Genomic DNA, 14,036 nt, shown 5'->3' with positions numbered 1-14,036 from the left:
TTTTTTTTTTTAATTCTTTAGGTTCGGGTTGCTGGAAAATTCATCACCATCTTGTTGGACCCTTGCTCCTATGATGCAGTGCTGTGGGAATCAAACTCTAAGCTAGATTTTGGCAAATATGCCTGTATCTTAATGGAACGAATGTTTGATGTCAAACTGCCAAATTTTGAACCTAATGATGAAAAGGCCATGCTGAGATTGTAAGTATGATAAGGAGGGAAATTTTTGCTAGTATATATCAGTTCCTTTTACGAAATGATCATCTCATGAGAGAGCCATGTGATGATGCCATAGAGATGATATTTCTGGGATTTGGTAACTAAAATCAAAGTACAAAACAACATGGAAGAAAAGACCTGAATTGTCTCTAGAGTCTTCCAGTGAGTTGTTCTGTAAGGTTCAAATGACAGCAAGCTAACTAACCTCAGTGCCTGCTCCCTAAATTTTAAAGGAATATTAGTACCTGTGAAGATGGATAGATCTTAACCCATCTATTAGTTAACATTCAAAACATTTACATGATTATTGGCTATTTCTTTTAAAAAGTGCAATGCCATGTGGCTGCAAAAGAGAGGTAAAGGTGACTCTTGGTAGAATAAGGAGCTGATAGTGGCTCTGTATATTGCTGGGGAAAGCATGCTGTATTTAGGTTTGGGCACTTAAGCATCTGAATTGTCTAGATAAACTGAAGGGACTTTGGTGAAGAACTAGAAGGGTCATAAGGAACTGAAGGGACTTCAGGAAAAATTCATCATCGGGGTGAAATGTGGATAAGTTGGCTAAGAGTCTTCCAAAATATGTCTGAAAATGAACCTGAAATATTGTAGAAAGAGGATCGTTTTCAGTCAGGCAGCTGGAGTTGACCCTTTGGTCTCACTCCTGGTCAGTGTTGTCACAGAGCATGTGGATACACGAGGTGAGTTTGGAAGGAGAGGATACAGGGATCTCCAAGTAGTTCTCTTCTCAAGCAATGGGACGATCTCCCCATAGTGCTCAAGAATGCTAGGAGTGAATGGCCCTTACTCTGTTACCACATCCTAAAGAATCTACAAGTTGGGCCTCATCCAGTTAAAGAGTTAGCCAGCAACAAAGAGAGTGCAGTTTTGCTGCTACTCTGAGCAGGATTAAGTAAGCTCCATTACTCAATTCAGTACCTGAACCTCCCTAGGAGACCACGTCAAAAGGTCTCAGCCCTCTCGGGACAGGCAGAGCAAAATTTGGACATTAAGAATCTGAAATACTTGGGATGGCTTTTACAATACTGTGCTCCCAATTAATGTTATTCAGATGTCTGTAATAATCACCTTGAAAAAATTACAGTTCATAGGAAAGAGAAATTAAGCAGCTCAGATCTAGGGGCTTTGTTTAGTCTGCTCTGGGATCACTTCTTTACGTCAAATCTTTTAAGAGTTGTGTGACGGCAGTAAGGCATGTTTAAAACCTTTAAATAAAAGGGGGGAAAACAATCTGACTGAACATAAATATGCCAGCCATGTAGTTCACATCAGTAAACAAAGCCCCTTGAAAAAAGCATATTTGATGGGTCCCTGGCAGTGTGAGTAAAAGCAGGGAAAGATCATGTTTATACTCCAGTGGCCTCATGAAAATGGGACAGGCTGTGGTTTGAACTTTTGGGGACATCCCTGCTTTGCCGGTAGTTCCATTACACTGAGACACAAGCAGCTGAAAAAAAAAAGGTTTTACGTTGAACATAGGAAAGGTGTTCATACTTGCCTTTTTCCTGGCCCATCCTGTTGGTGGCTTCTAGCAGTCTAAAGATCAATTCATATACCCTGCTTCTTCCTCTTAAACATTTTCAATGGTTAAAGTCCCAGCTCTTGTAAAAAATTCACCTTGTTGGTCTCTGAATGTATTTGAATTTTATCAGAACCTTGTCTGCCTATGTTCTTAGACCAACATGGCTACGACCAACAACCCTTTGAATTTCATCCCACTTCTAGTACTTTATTTCTATTAATGATGATTCACTTCTTTCTCCATGACATCCTGATCTTCCTCTTTGAAGACAGAATCCTAACTTTGTCTCATCAGCAAATTTCATCAGCCCAGCCCTACCTCTTCTGCTAGGTTAGGGACAGATGTTCAAAAAGTCTGAGCCTGAATTGATTCAATATTTGCAGGCTAGTCTAACTTGACTATGCTGAACCAGTTTGTAACTGTACAGACATCCCCTCTGGACTGAAGAAATGCAGGCACATGCCTGCAGTGGCTTGGGCTAGAAGCCAGGGGCTGCTAGTACAGCCCTCCCTTCCCTTCCCTTCCCTAGTGCTGAGCTGAGGTGGTGGGGTTGGCATGATCAGGCCCCTGCAGGATGCTTTGATTAGGGAGAGGTCCCTCTCCCCTCGCTGTTGATAACAGAGCATTGAGTTACACAGCAGGGAGTTACACAGAGAGTTGTTTAGCATTTATCAGCCCATCAGACAAAACAACAGACTCTCTCATTAGTTCAAGCTCTTCTTGAACAACTTTTTCCAAGAAAGGAACAGAGGGACATTATCAGCTGACCTATTGATTAGTTCCAAAAAGCCCTAAGATGACACTGGCCTGTCTGCCTTTGTCTTGTCTTCCACAGCACAGATGGTAGCCAGTAGAGCTGTGTGAAGCTTCAGTCACTGATTTGATTCAGAGGAGATTCGTCCTGATTCAGTGGCCAAATCTCTGAATCTGAATTGAATCAGGAGACCCATTAATCTCTCTGAATGTAATCAGAAGCCTCTGAATCAGTTCAGAGAGATTCAACGATTCAGACATAGACACAGCTTTCTATGTTTTTTCTACATACCTCAAGGTACTAGGCAGCTCGTGAATGCTGAGATGGTGGGGGGGGATGGAGCGTTCCACGGGAGTGCAGGGCGGTTCCCGGCGCACTTGGCGACAGACCTGGAAGTGGACCAGAAGCATTTCCGGTCCACTTCTGGGTCTGCTGCACAGCATATGTGGGACCTCTTACCCCTACTCCCCACATGCTCCATCTGCCCCACCATCTCAGTGCTCCTGAGCTGCACTTGGTACCTCGAGGTATATAGAAAAACATAGAAAGCTGTGTCTATGGCCAAATCGCTGATTCTCTGAATCAGAATCGAATCTTCAGATTCAGCTGAATCAAATCAGCACAGTGATCTGAATCAATGAATCAAATCACTGTCCCCTGAATTGGGCAATCGAATATGGTCCGCTTCACAGACCTCTAGTATCCAGCATGTGGTATGCTGGTTAATTCTGAGAGGTGTCTGTGTAAGGCAGAGGGGAGTGGGGAATCTGTGCTTGAGCAAGGAATGATGACGGGGAAGGGAGGAGCAGGAGGAAGCTAGGAAGATGCTCTCGATGTGCAGTCTCTGCTGGAGCTGCAGCCAGGGAGCAGAGGGGTGGGCAGCCCTGCTGGGCTGGAGGAGAGAGAAGAGCACCACCCAGGGTTGCAGAACAACTGGGATACTGGAGGACTCTGATTTAACTTAAACAAGGAAGGGGCCTAGGACAGACATTGCATAAACCGGTTTGACCCAAATCAGTTAAGTCTGATACTACATTCAACCAGGTTTATCTCAAACCGGTTTCAGCCATTTTCAAACTGGTTTATGTGCACTGAATGTCTGTTCTATTACAGGTTTAAACCAGTTTCTTATCACCTAAGCTGATTTATGTGTAATGTGTGTCCCTAGCCGTAAGGTCTTTAAAGAAGGCATTAAATAAGAACAGTCTCAAGACTGGTAACCTCCTTCTAGGGTGATACTTCCTTCCACTTTCTCCAGAATCTTCCCTCTTTAACCAATCTTTATTTGTTTTACAATTCTTGTACTAATTTTTTTCATTTACTTAATCCTTTTTTTCGTTTACTCCAATTTCTTTCATTTACACACTTACCATGTGGCACAATATCAAATGGTTTATGAAAGTCCAGAGAGATGAGATCTACTACTTTTCTTTTGTACAGAAAATCATTCACATTATAATAGAAAAAAATCCATGTTAATCTGGCACAATCTGTTTAGTAAACCCTATTTTTCCTTTTATCTTAAAATTTTCCTTTTTATCTTAAAATTAGCTCTAAATCCTTGCATATTATTAAGATCTGACAAATAGGCTGATGGTCTTCCAGATCACTTTTTTCTCATTTTTAAATATATATTCTCTATTTACTATTTTCTAATGTTTTGGTGCCATCCTCAATTTTATAGCCTTTTATTAAGTACTTATTACTTGACCAGCATTTTCATGTGCTAGGTTTCCTTCCTTTTCCCTTCCACCCACAAGAATTCTAGAATTCTGGGACAGAGATTTACCTGGTCCCTCTTCCTTCAGTGTGAGTGAATTAAGCTCTCTGAGTTTTGCCTCAATCTCAGTAGTGGGAATTTTTATTTCCCATTAGCTGTTCTGGCCTTGCCTTTGTTCAACTTCATTTCCTTTATTGGAAACTGAGGTGAAGTATTTATTTAGATTTTGGACCACAGCAAATTATTTTTCATCTCAGCCTCACCCAAAGTACATAATGGCCCTATTTTTTCCATGTTCTTTTTTGGTTACAGATCTGACAATTTTTTACCTATTTGTTTTAATAACCTTTCCAAGGTATAATTTAGCTTTGTTCATTAGCAGTTTTCATTTTACTCCCTTCTTGACCTCAAAGATATAATCTGAAACCAGTACTTTCTCTGCTTATCAGTACTACTTCCATTCTTTGCTGGTTCCAGATATCTTTTTAAGGGTAGTTAGTCATCCAGCTAGATCTGGCATCTTTCCTACATTTTTTCTTCTTCTTGCTTGAGATATTTTTTCAATCTTTAACTTAAAAAAATTCCAGACCTCCTTCACATTCAAGTTCTCAGTTCAGTTGACTTCACAAGTTTCCTTAGTTTATTTAAATTTGTTCCTTTGAAATTGAGAAGAGTTGAGTGACCCCTTATGACTGTTTTCTTGCCAACAGAAGTTTTAAGCTTTGGTAAAGATAGATGTAAGTTGTTTGGGGAAGCAGTCCTTAGTCAGACATAACCCTCTAGTTATTCTCAGTCAGGTTGCCATGACAACCTGAAGTGTCTTGAGATCCTTTCAAGGGTGCCATGGGGTGCCACGCAATTTTAACACTGTTAGTTTTGCAAACATGATTCACATGATAAACCCAGAGATTTCAAGTACAAATCCATAGTTGTTGTCTTTCTGAGGTCTTTGCAACAGAGAAACTGCTCTATTAGTTTTCACTTTTTTAACTACAGAAAAATAAGAGCTGGCATTTTCAAAGGGGTACCTTGAGTCTAAAAAGGTTGAAAAGCATTGCTCTAATATATAGGTATAAAAACTGATGGAGCGACAATTGTTTAGAGGTGTTGGTTTTACCTTATAGAGCAGGGGTTGGCAAAATGTGGCCCATGGGGCAGATCCATCCTGCCGGGTCATCCTGTCCAGCCTGTGGGGTCCCTAAAAAATTTAGAGAATGAATTATTATCTGCACTTGGCTGCCTGTCAAAGATGATGAGGGGCCAGTGGGAACAGGACCCAGGAGAAGCTGGTAGCAGGACCCAGTGGCCGAGCAGAAAGGCCCACCCGGGCCAGCCCCACCCTGCCCCCAGCCCTCAACCAGAAGCCTCTGCGGCTTCTCGCCTGGTGACCCTTTGACTGTTCCCCGCCCTCCCTCCGTCCAAGTGGAAAGTCAGGTAAGAGTGGATGGGGGAGGAGGGAAACCACTGCAATCAGCCCATGCTGCAGGACCCAGGCTGGGCCGGATCCATGCTGTGCCATGTGGCATGGAGTTGGCAGGGCCTAGCCAGGAGGGAGTGGGGAGCAGAAACCACTGTGACCCACCCATGCTGCAGGGCCTGTGCCCGGCTGGGCTGGTTCCATGCCATGCCATGCCATATGATCCCGGCCATGTAGCCAGGAACGTGTGGTGCTGGCCAGGGTGGGCTGAAGCCAGAGCAGCAGTTGGGTGGGGAAGAGATGGGTCGGAAGTGGCGGTGGGTGGCAGGTGGGGGGAGCAGCGGTGGGGATGGTGGCAGGAAGCAGCGGCAGTGGGCTGGAGGAGCGGCGGCTGGGAAGCAGCAGTGGTAGGTGGGCATGTGGAAGGGAAAGTAGGGAAGCAGTGGGGGAGTAGTGGTGGCGAGCAGGAGCACAGAGCCTGTGCCAGTGCCCTGGGGCTGGTGGGAACCCAGGGTGGGGTGGCAGAAGCCTGGAGCCTAGGTGTGGGGTCTGCCTGGGTGCATCGGGTGAGGCTCGCGTGCAGTCCACAAGAGCCACATGCAGTAGAGTTGGTGGCCTGGCCCTGTCTCTGTCTCTCCTACCCCATGCACTATAACCCCACACCCTCCCACAGCCCCCACCCCAACCACATACCCCACACTCATCCATGTCCACCCACCATACCCACATCCCACCACACACACGCCCACATCCCAACCACATCTCCCCACATACACCCCCTTGCCATCCACACACAATATACAAGAGCAGGACTGTATTTTAAGGTATTATGCAATTGCCACTAGATATACTATGCAAGCACACATAAATCAGGCCAAAATATTTTAAAATAAAATTAGAATAAGTTATAGCAGATGTTTTATTTTTTAGTATATGGTTTGGTTTTTTTCAGTTTCAAGATAGCATCACCCTTCCTCCCAAAAGGAGTACTTCTGGGTAAGGGGAGGGACTTCTGGTGGCAGAGATCAGGTGTTAGAGGTAGGACTTCTGGTCCCAAGATGGTTACCAGGGGGCAGGGCACCCATCAAGGCTCACCAAAGCTCGTTAAGCAGCCTCCAATCAAAATAATTGTCTTCCCCTATTATAGAGCCTCGTTTCAGATTTTTTATTATGTACCATTACATTTGCACATAGCTTGAGAGCTCTGAGGTTTTATGGTACCCCTGCTCTCTACTATGCTTTTATGTTTATTTTAGCATATTAATAAAGTTTATTATGTTAATTTCAATTTCTAGAATAGAAGGTTCACAGGGTCATCTGTGTTCCTCTGGTGGGTTAATAAGAGCAGCACATTGCACTGAATCAGCTACCAAAGGTTAGCACAGCTTCACCTGAAAGGATTGGAGCTGCAGTATTCTTCCAGTCCTGTGTGACAGTCTTGTGTGGGGAAGTCCCAAGTGGACAGAATACATCAAGGAAAATGACACCTGATCAGTCCCTTGGAAACCATTTCAGTGGCATGAAAACAGCTGTCACAGAAGGAGAGTTCTTTTTAAGGAACAAGATTGGTAGTAGCATAATGCAGTGCCCAGACTCCAGGCTACTGGAAGCTCATTAGTGGAAATCCCTTTGCCTCCCTGGCAAATTTTAGACCATTGCAATCAAATTTTTCATCTGACCTCTGGGTTGCCTCAAATGTGAATGCATGTGCAAACTGACCTTTCCCTGGCTAAGTCATTTTTCATAGAATCATAAAACATTAGGGTTGGAAGAGACCTCAGGAGGTTACATCTAATCCAACCCCCTGCTTCAAAGCAGGACCACCCCCAAATAGATCATCCCAGCCAAGGCTTTGTCTATCCAGGTCTTAAAAACCTCCAAGGATGGAAAATTGCTATCTAAATTCTCTTGATAATTCAAGAGTCAGTAAAGTCCAACTCACTGGACTGTCACTTTTCCTGTTTCAGGTTCTTGTGACAAGGTATTTAGCAGAATTTACAGGTTCATTGGAATCTGACAGACTTGTACCATGAGCACTTCAATTGTGTCCTTGAATTTTGCAGCCTCTGGGCTGTCAACCGTGTTCCATAGAGCCTGCACCACCCCACCCCCTCCAGCTGAAACAGAAACGATAGTAATGACACAAAATAAATCCACAGAGATAGCATCTCAGGGAGCATCCCCATGAGCATGCAGGTGTGTTTCCCTGGGACCAAATAGTTGGTTATCCCCAGGAAACACCCCTGCACAGATGTGCATGCATGCATGCTCCAGTGCATGGCAAATTGCCCCAGGTAGTGTAGGGGAGGGTGGGGTCAGCCCTTCGGCTGGCCCCAGCAGCCTTACCTGTGGTCCTGGGGATCTTCTGAGACTAGCAGTAGCTATCTGGGCATGTGGAGCCTGGCTGCCAGCTGGAGAATGACTCTGGCTCTGGCTTCGGGCGGTGCATGTTGGTGCCACATGTACCATGCCACTTTTTTTCTCTGTGCTTTTTAAGTAACGAGATTTCCCGTTATCTAATTTTGCTTCTGTGCTGCAAATATGCAATGCGGAGAACCTATTCATGTGCACTGTGTGTGTTTTGCAGTGCCTCAAACTTTTGAGGTGCTATAAAGCACATGTTCCCACTTGTGGGGATGTAGCCTCAGTGTTCAGCATTTGATTCTTTCTCAGTAGCTTCTACCTCCACTCAAAAAACAAATCCAAATGCACCTAAAAGCTGGGGAACTTCCAACCTAGCTTTGATCTTTACAGCTGCCCTTCTACCCTGGGACAGAACAGAATCCTGATCAGGGCTTGCATGCTACTACTGCCATTGCTGCTCTAGGAGTTGCCTTGAAGGGCATGCTGTGCTGTAGTGGGAAAGATTTTGCCCAGGTTCCCCATTCCACAGAGCACATTTATCTGAGTAGGGCTTGTGGACTAGGTTCAGATACGAGAGTGATAGGGCCTGTGATGTAGGTGGGACTTGACTCTTGCTAAACACTGATCGTAAGAATTATACATGAAGGCTTTTTTGCAAACTTGTTTCTCTGCAGGACTCTGCAGAACAAGAACCTTTCATCCCTCACAAAAGCAATGTTCTTCAACCTCAAGACTCTTCTGTTTTCTGACCAGAATCAGCAATGGAAAGAAGGAGGCTTGTTCCATCTCTCTTACAGTACAATGCTCAGGTGAAATTTTCATTAAAGTCCCGTGCCTTGGAATATCACACTAAGCTCCATTATTTATTTCTTTACTGCAGCATGTAAAATGCTACGGGGCCTGGGAGATCATCTGTTTGTGTCTCACTATAGCTCCAGAGGCTTGAGTTTGAGTCTCACTCTAGATTCATCCTGACAGACATCCCTGAGATAACCAAGATATAAATGGGTACCAAATTGTTCAGGCTTGTAGGTGGAGTAGTCAGTAATGGGTAAGGTGATGCAAGCCGGATCACTCCATTCTGTTCTATTGGTGGCAGAACCCAATAAGCCTTAACCCTGCAAGCCCAATTGGTTACCTAAGTTTGAGACGGGCCCTTGACCTAAATAATTCACCTTGTACAACAAGGATAAAGCAAATATTAAACAGCTGCTCATGGTGAGCACCATCCATCCTGTGCACCAAATGCAGAAAAAAATACCATATAACTCTACAATGAAAGATTGTATCATAATCTTATTCATTCCTTACTTCTCAGCACTTGACATGGGCACTTTGATAGTGTTCTTTTAAGATGCATAGACTTTGTAGAAGTAACCTGTATGCAAAAGCAGGAGCTGAATTTGTACCTGTGTACATGACAAATCTGTGAAAAACAAAGCAAAACAGATGTAAAATAAAATATCAGAACTTCACTTATACTGTACTATTATCCTCTATATTAAGAAATATTTTTTGTTGCACATGACCTACCTAAGTTTTACAATATATGGTAAAGAATTTTTTAATGACATATTAAGATTAAAATACTAAACCTGTTAGGTGAAATGCAGGCCAATACAAGCTTTGCTTTGGACCTTAGTGAAACCAGGTTTTCATTTGTTTTTCTTTTTTGAAATAAATGCGTTGTCCTTGTTTCTCCTAAACAGGGCTGGATATCTGACACTGTATGGCAATGAAGAAGAAAACTATGAAGATCCTTCTTCTCAAGATAAAGACCGAGCCCATTCTTCTGAAGTCTACAATGAATTCTATAAATTGGATCGGTTTTTGATGAGAGCAGCCCGCTCTATGCTAACCACAGGTTAGTATGTAGGGGGCAGAGAGAGTCATTCTTATAGGGCCAGGTAGTGGAGCATGTTAACCCATGCCATGGTACAGCTAACTTATTGGCACAGCTCCTGCAACTGCACAGATAAATTAATTTAAAATAATATTCCCTTTGTATGTATCTCTGAGGTTTTGGCTTGTGGTTTGATTTCTTTTTTTTTTACTGGCTTTTGGTTGATTTTCAGATGACATATAAAGATAATTGTCTTTAAACAATAAATCTCTGAATGGTTTAGATCCTCTGTACCCCAGACACCAGTTTCTACCCCCATTCTCCCATGGCAATTGTAAAGGCAACTTACTTTAGATGAGGCCCTTCTTGCATTGCTTGCAGGCTACCTGGGGACTTGACTGTTGTGCATCCCTTGTGTGCCACCTGAAGGAATCTGCCCTGACCCTGTATCGGCTGCTGTGGAACATGGGATGGGAGAAGGGAAAAGGCTTTGAATCCTGTAACATGGCATGGTGTGTCACATGTCATGGTCAGAGAGAGCTGTGCTGTATCTCTATATCCTGGCCTCTGTAGAAAGGGGCAAAAGTCTCCACAGGTCTCTTTCATGGAAACTGCTTACTAGGGCTGCCCGCTGGACAAGTGAGTGCCAGGCTCACTGGAATATCAGCATGGTTATATCAGATTTGCATAAGGGTTTGTCAAGAAATGTATTAGCTGGATGTGGTCAATGCTTGCTTTCCAAATAGGAAATGTATTGAGTACGACTGTATGGGACTTATTGCAAGGTTCCCTCTAAGGTACGTGCGTGTGTGGCCACGCACAAGTAAAAGTTTTGCCGTGCACAAACTTTTTAAGACCGCATACCTGCCGGGAGAGGAGCTGGGCTGTGGCATGGGACACTTACTGAAGGTAAGCTCCTTGCGGGGGTGGGGATGGGGGCTGGGTCTGGCTCCGCTGGCTCCGGGGAACTGCTCCGCTCCCCCGCATGGCCTCAGGGAGTGAGGAGATGTGTGGGGTCAGGGCTGGGGTGTGGAGCAATTCCCTGGAGCCAGCGGAGCCCACACCAGCCTCCATCCCTTCCTTGCCTCACCTCAGGGAGAAGCCGCTGCCTGCCCTGAGGTGAGGCTCTGCCAGCTCCAGGGGGACTGCTCCACTCCCCAGCCCTGACACCACGTGACTCCTCGCTCCCTGAGGTGATGTGGGTGAGTGGAGCGGTTCTCCGGAGCTGGTGGAGCCTGCCCCTGGCCCCCAGGCCCCAGCTCCTGCTGCCTGCCCCAGGTGAGGAGTGAGGAGCTTAACTTTTTTAAGTGTCTCATGCTGCACCGAGAGGGGGAGGCAGGACCGAAGGGGTGCACTAACAGACTGAAGCGCCATGCTCATGGACTGCTACTCCTTAGAAGGAGCATTGCTTATTACCATGCTGATTGACTGTGTTTCCGAATATAATTTACTTTCCCAATAGAGGCAAGGACAAAAATGAGAATTTTTTGGCACAACCCATGGACTACAGTAAGTCTGATGACAGAGGGGTCTAATTCTTCCTTCTTTGTTGCCTTCTGAGAATTTGCTTGTAACCTCTGCCACAGTTATGGAGACTCACTGTTTAGGACAAAGGGAAGGAGCATTGCTCTGGAAAGTACAGAGACATTGAGCATATGGTTTGTAAGTGATCTCTGTGCTAGTGTTTACATTGGACCAGATCTGGCAGAGCACTTATGGGCAGTAGATGGCACCATTGGGAAAGCTTTAAGTTTTCTGTGTTCTTATCACTCAGGGTATGAAGGTGTGACTGTAGCCCAGAGACACAGACCCTGTTAGTACAGGATCTCTCTAGCACAGGATGACAGAATAGGCAAATGTGGTGGCTTGGGCTTCAGCAGAAGCTAACAACCAGAGGGCAAATAAATACAAGATGTCCTGGGGATGCATTTGGGTTTATATTGTAGGCTGAAGCCTGCAGTCCTGTATCTTCAGACTATGTACTAGTTGGGTATTGGTTGGGTTTGAACCAGGATGGGTATGTTTACCTGTCTACAGTTACATCTTCACTTTGCTTTATAGTTCACATATTAAGCCAAGAGCTGCTAAAACAGATCAGTGGCAGTTTTTTTCTCTCTCGTTCTCTCCCATATTGAGTAACCAAATTTCTGCTTTTTGTGTGAAGTGGAACAGAAGGAAGTAGCCAGAATCAAGGAGCGCCTCTGGAAGCTTCTGTCGGTAGAAAGACTGAATTGCAAAGCAAACAAAAGCTCTTGGCTAGAGAGCTACAAGAAGCACCTAGAGGAACTTGGAGTAGATGAGGATATGCAGTCCAGAGCCATGCTGCTGCAACTCTGGGTCACACAGGTAAAACTGCATTGGGTCTTTTGGCGAGAGAAGTCTTTTGGCAAGAGAGGAGGCTGGAAAAAGCAGAGCTCCATTAGAATCAATATAGACTGAATCCACTGGAGAAATTATGATACTATTGGAAAATAAGAAAAAATTTGTACCAGCGTGGGAAAAATAACATTGACTTAACGTAACAATGCAAGAAAGCAATGCAAAAACTTTGAATTTTCTTGGGTTTTTTTTTTTTTAAGGATTTTTGGATGTTGTTATTGGTGTGAACTGAGACAAGCGATACAAATCAATCATAGATCATTCTGTGAAAGTGAATTTGTTGGAGTAAATCCTCACTTGGTATACATTTGCAGCCAATAGAGCTATGTCAGTTTTAAGTAGCTGAGCTGCTGTCTCTTGCTATGTGTAAGCAATAGCATTCAAAATGTGTACGTATGTATGTACATACCCATTACCCACAACCATAGCCCAAATATCCCAAAATGTTGAGTCACGGTTCTGAAATCAAAAGATTGTTGGAAAATAATGAGCAAATAATAATATAATGTTGGGTACCTGATTTGAGCCTTTAGAGGTCACATTCCCAAGTTTTTCTCTTTGGGCATAAGGCTAGGAAATTTGCTTCTCTTAAAGGGAAAGTGGAAGTTCTTACATAATGCACCGCATCCTGAAGCTGGAACTTCTAGAAATCAGTCAAATATTGTGAAACGCACAATAAAATTTTCAGAGTTGGCAACTCTAGTCACTGTTCACATGTAGGAGCAAAGGTTCCCCTTGGCTATATATGTAAACCTTTTCTTATGCGCCTAACTAGTCAGATACACAAATGTAATTACCACTGGGGGGTGGTGTCTGACTTATTGTTGAAAGCATTTATGTCCTTGCCCAAGGTGCTACTCTCCCAGGAGAAGTAACACGTAGTCTCTGGCACAGATCACAGATGACAGTCTGTCTCCAGGTGTTTTCAGCTTGCATTTTATCACATTTGACATCCTGAGCAGAGACATTTTCTAAACAGCTGTAGTTTCAGGCCTTCTAGAAAGTCAGTTTCTTGTCTGTGACATAAGCAAAAAAACCCTATAGATAGGAGCCTGGCTTCAAAACAAATGGAAGAATGATGTGTAAAACTCCCACTGTTCTTAACAAGAAGTTATATCAAAACAGGCACAGGTAAGTACTTGAAAGCAGTCATCTAAATTTACAGGCACTGGACTAATGTTTTCTTTAAGCTGGGCATTCAAAATAAGAGACTGTGTTTTTTGAAAAATGTTGACATCTATACAATTATAGTGGTGCAAAATTGATGGAAAGTGGAGGGTCAGACCCATTGTCTATAAGCAGTAAGTGAGAGTACTGGCCTGGGTCTTAATCAAACTGGGTGTACATGAGATGCTTTACTGTGCAGTAGGCTAATCTAATGTGCAGTACAGCATCACCATCTACACATGTACAGCAATTACTGCCTGGTAGATTAGTCTAATGTGCCATTTTCTAGTACTTGTAGGTACAGGTACTAGAAATCAGCACATTAAACTAATGTATCAAAGTGCATGTGTAGATGTTGACTGGGAGCAAATTGCTCCTGGTCAGCCTAGGCAGCAGGGGGCCATAGGGTGGGGTGAGCTGTCCCAGCTTTGCAGGACATTGCCTCCCAGTCCCGTGGAGATTGAGGCAGTCTTCAGCTCCATGGGGTTGGGAGGCAGTTGACTGGTAACTGGCAGTTCTCCCAGCCCTGTGGAGATCAAGACCAGCCCCTGTGCTCTCTGCCAGCCGAAAGCTGGAGCTCCCCCTAGCTGCTGCAGGAGGGATCAGCCCCAGACTGAACTGCTTCTGTCGGGAG

General features: G+C 44.2%; 1 protein-coding gene across 1 annotated transcript in view; it reads left to right on the top strand.

Moving 5' to 3' along the window:
- The window catches only part of PTGIS (prostaglandin I2 synthase), a 35,385-nt gene that overhangs the window by 3,472 nt on the left and 17,877 nt on the right, over positions 1-14,036 (top strand). Inside the window, exons 3-6 of the mRNA XM_019509898.1 lie at positions 22-200; positions 8,688-8,822; positions 9,723-9,877; positions 12,021-12,202. Of these exons, the coding sequence (XP_019365443.1) occupies positions 22-200; positions 8,688-8,822; positions 9,723-9,877; positions 12,021-12,202 (651 nt within the window). The remainder of the gene's footprint in view (positions 1-21; positions 201-8,687; positions 8,823-9,722; positions 9,878-12,020; positions 12,203-14,036) is intronic.

Source organism: Gavialis gangeticus, unplaced genomic scaffold (assembly GCF_001723915.1).
Source record: "Gavialis gangeticus isolate Ggan-Ray unplaced genomic scaffold, GavGan_comp1, whole genome shotgun sequence".
In the NCBI taxonomy this organism is placed as follows: domain Eukaryota; kingdom Metazoa; phylum Chordata; order Crocodylia; family Gavialidae; genus Gavialis; species Gavialis gangeticus.
Note: the sequence above shows the minus strand (reverse complement) of the source record. Positions and strands in the feature narration are given on the sequence as shown.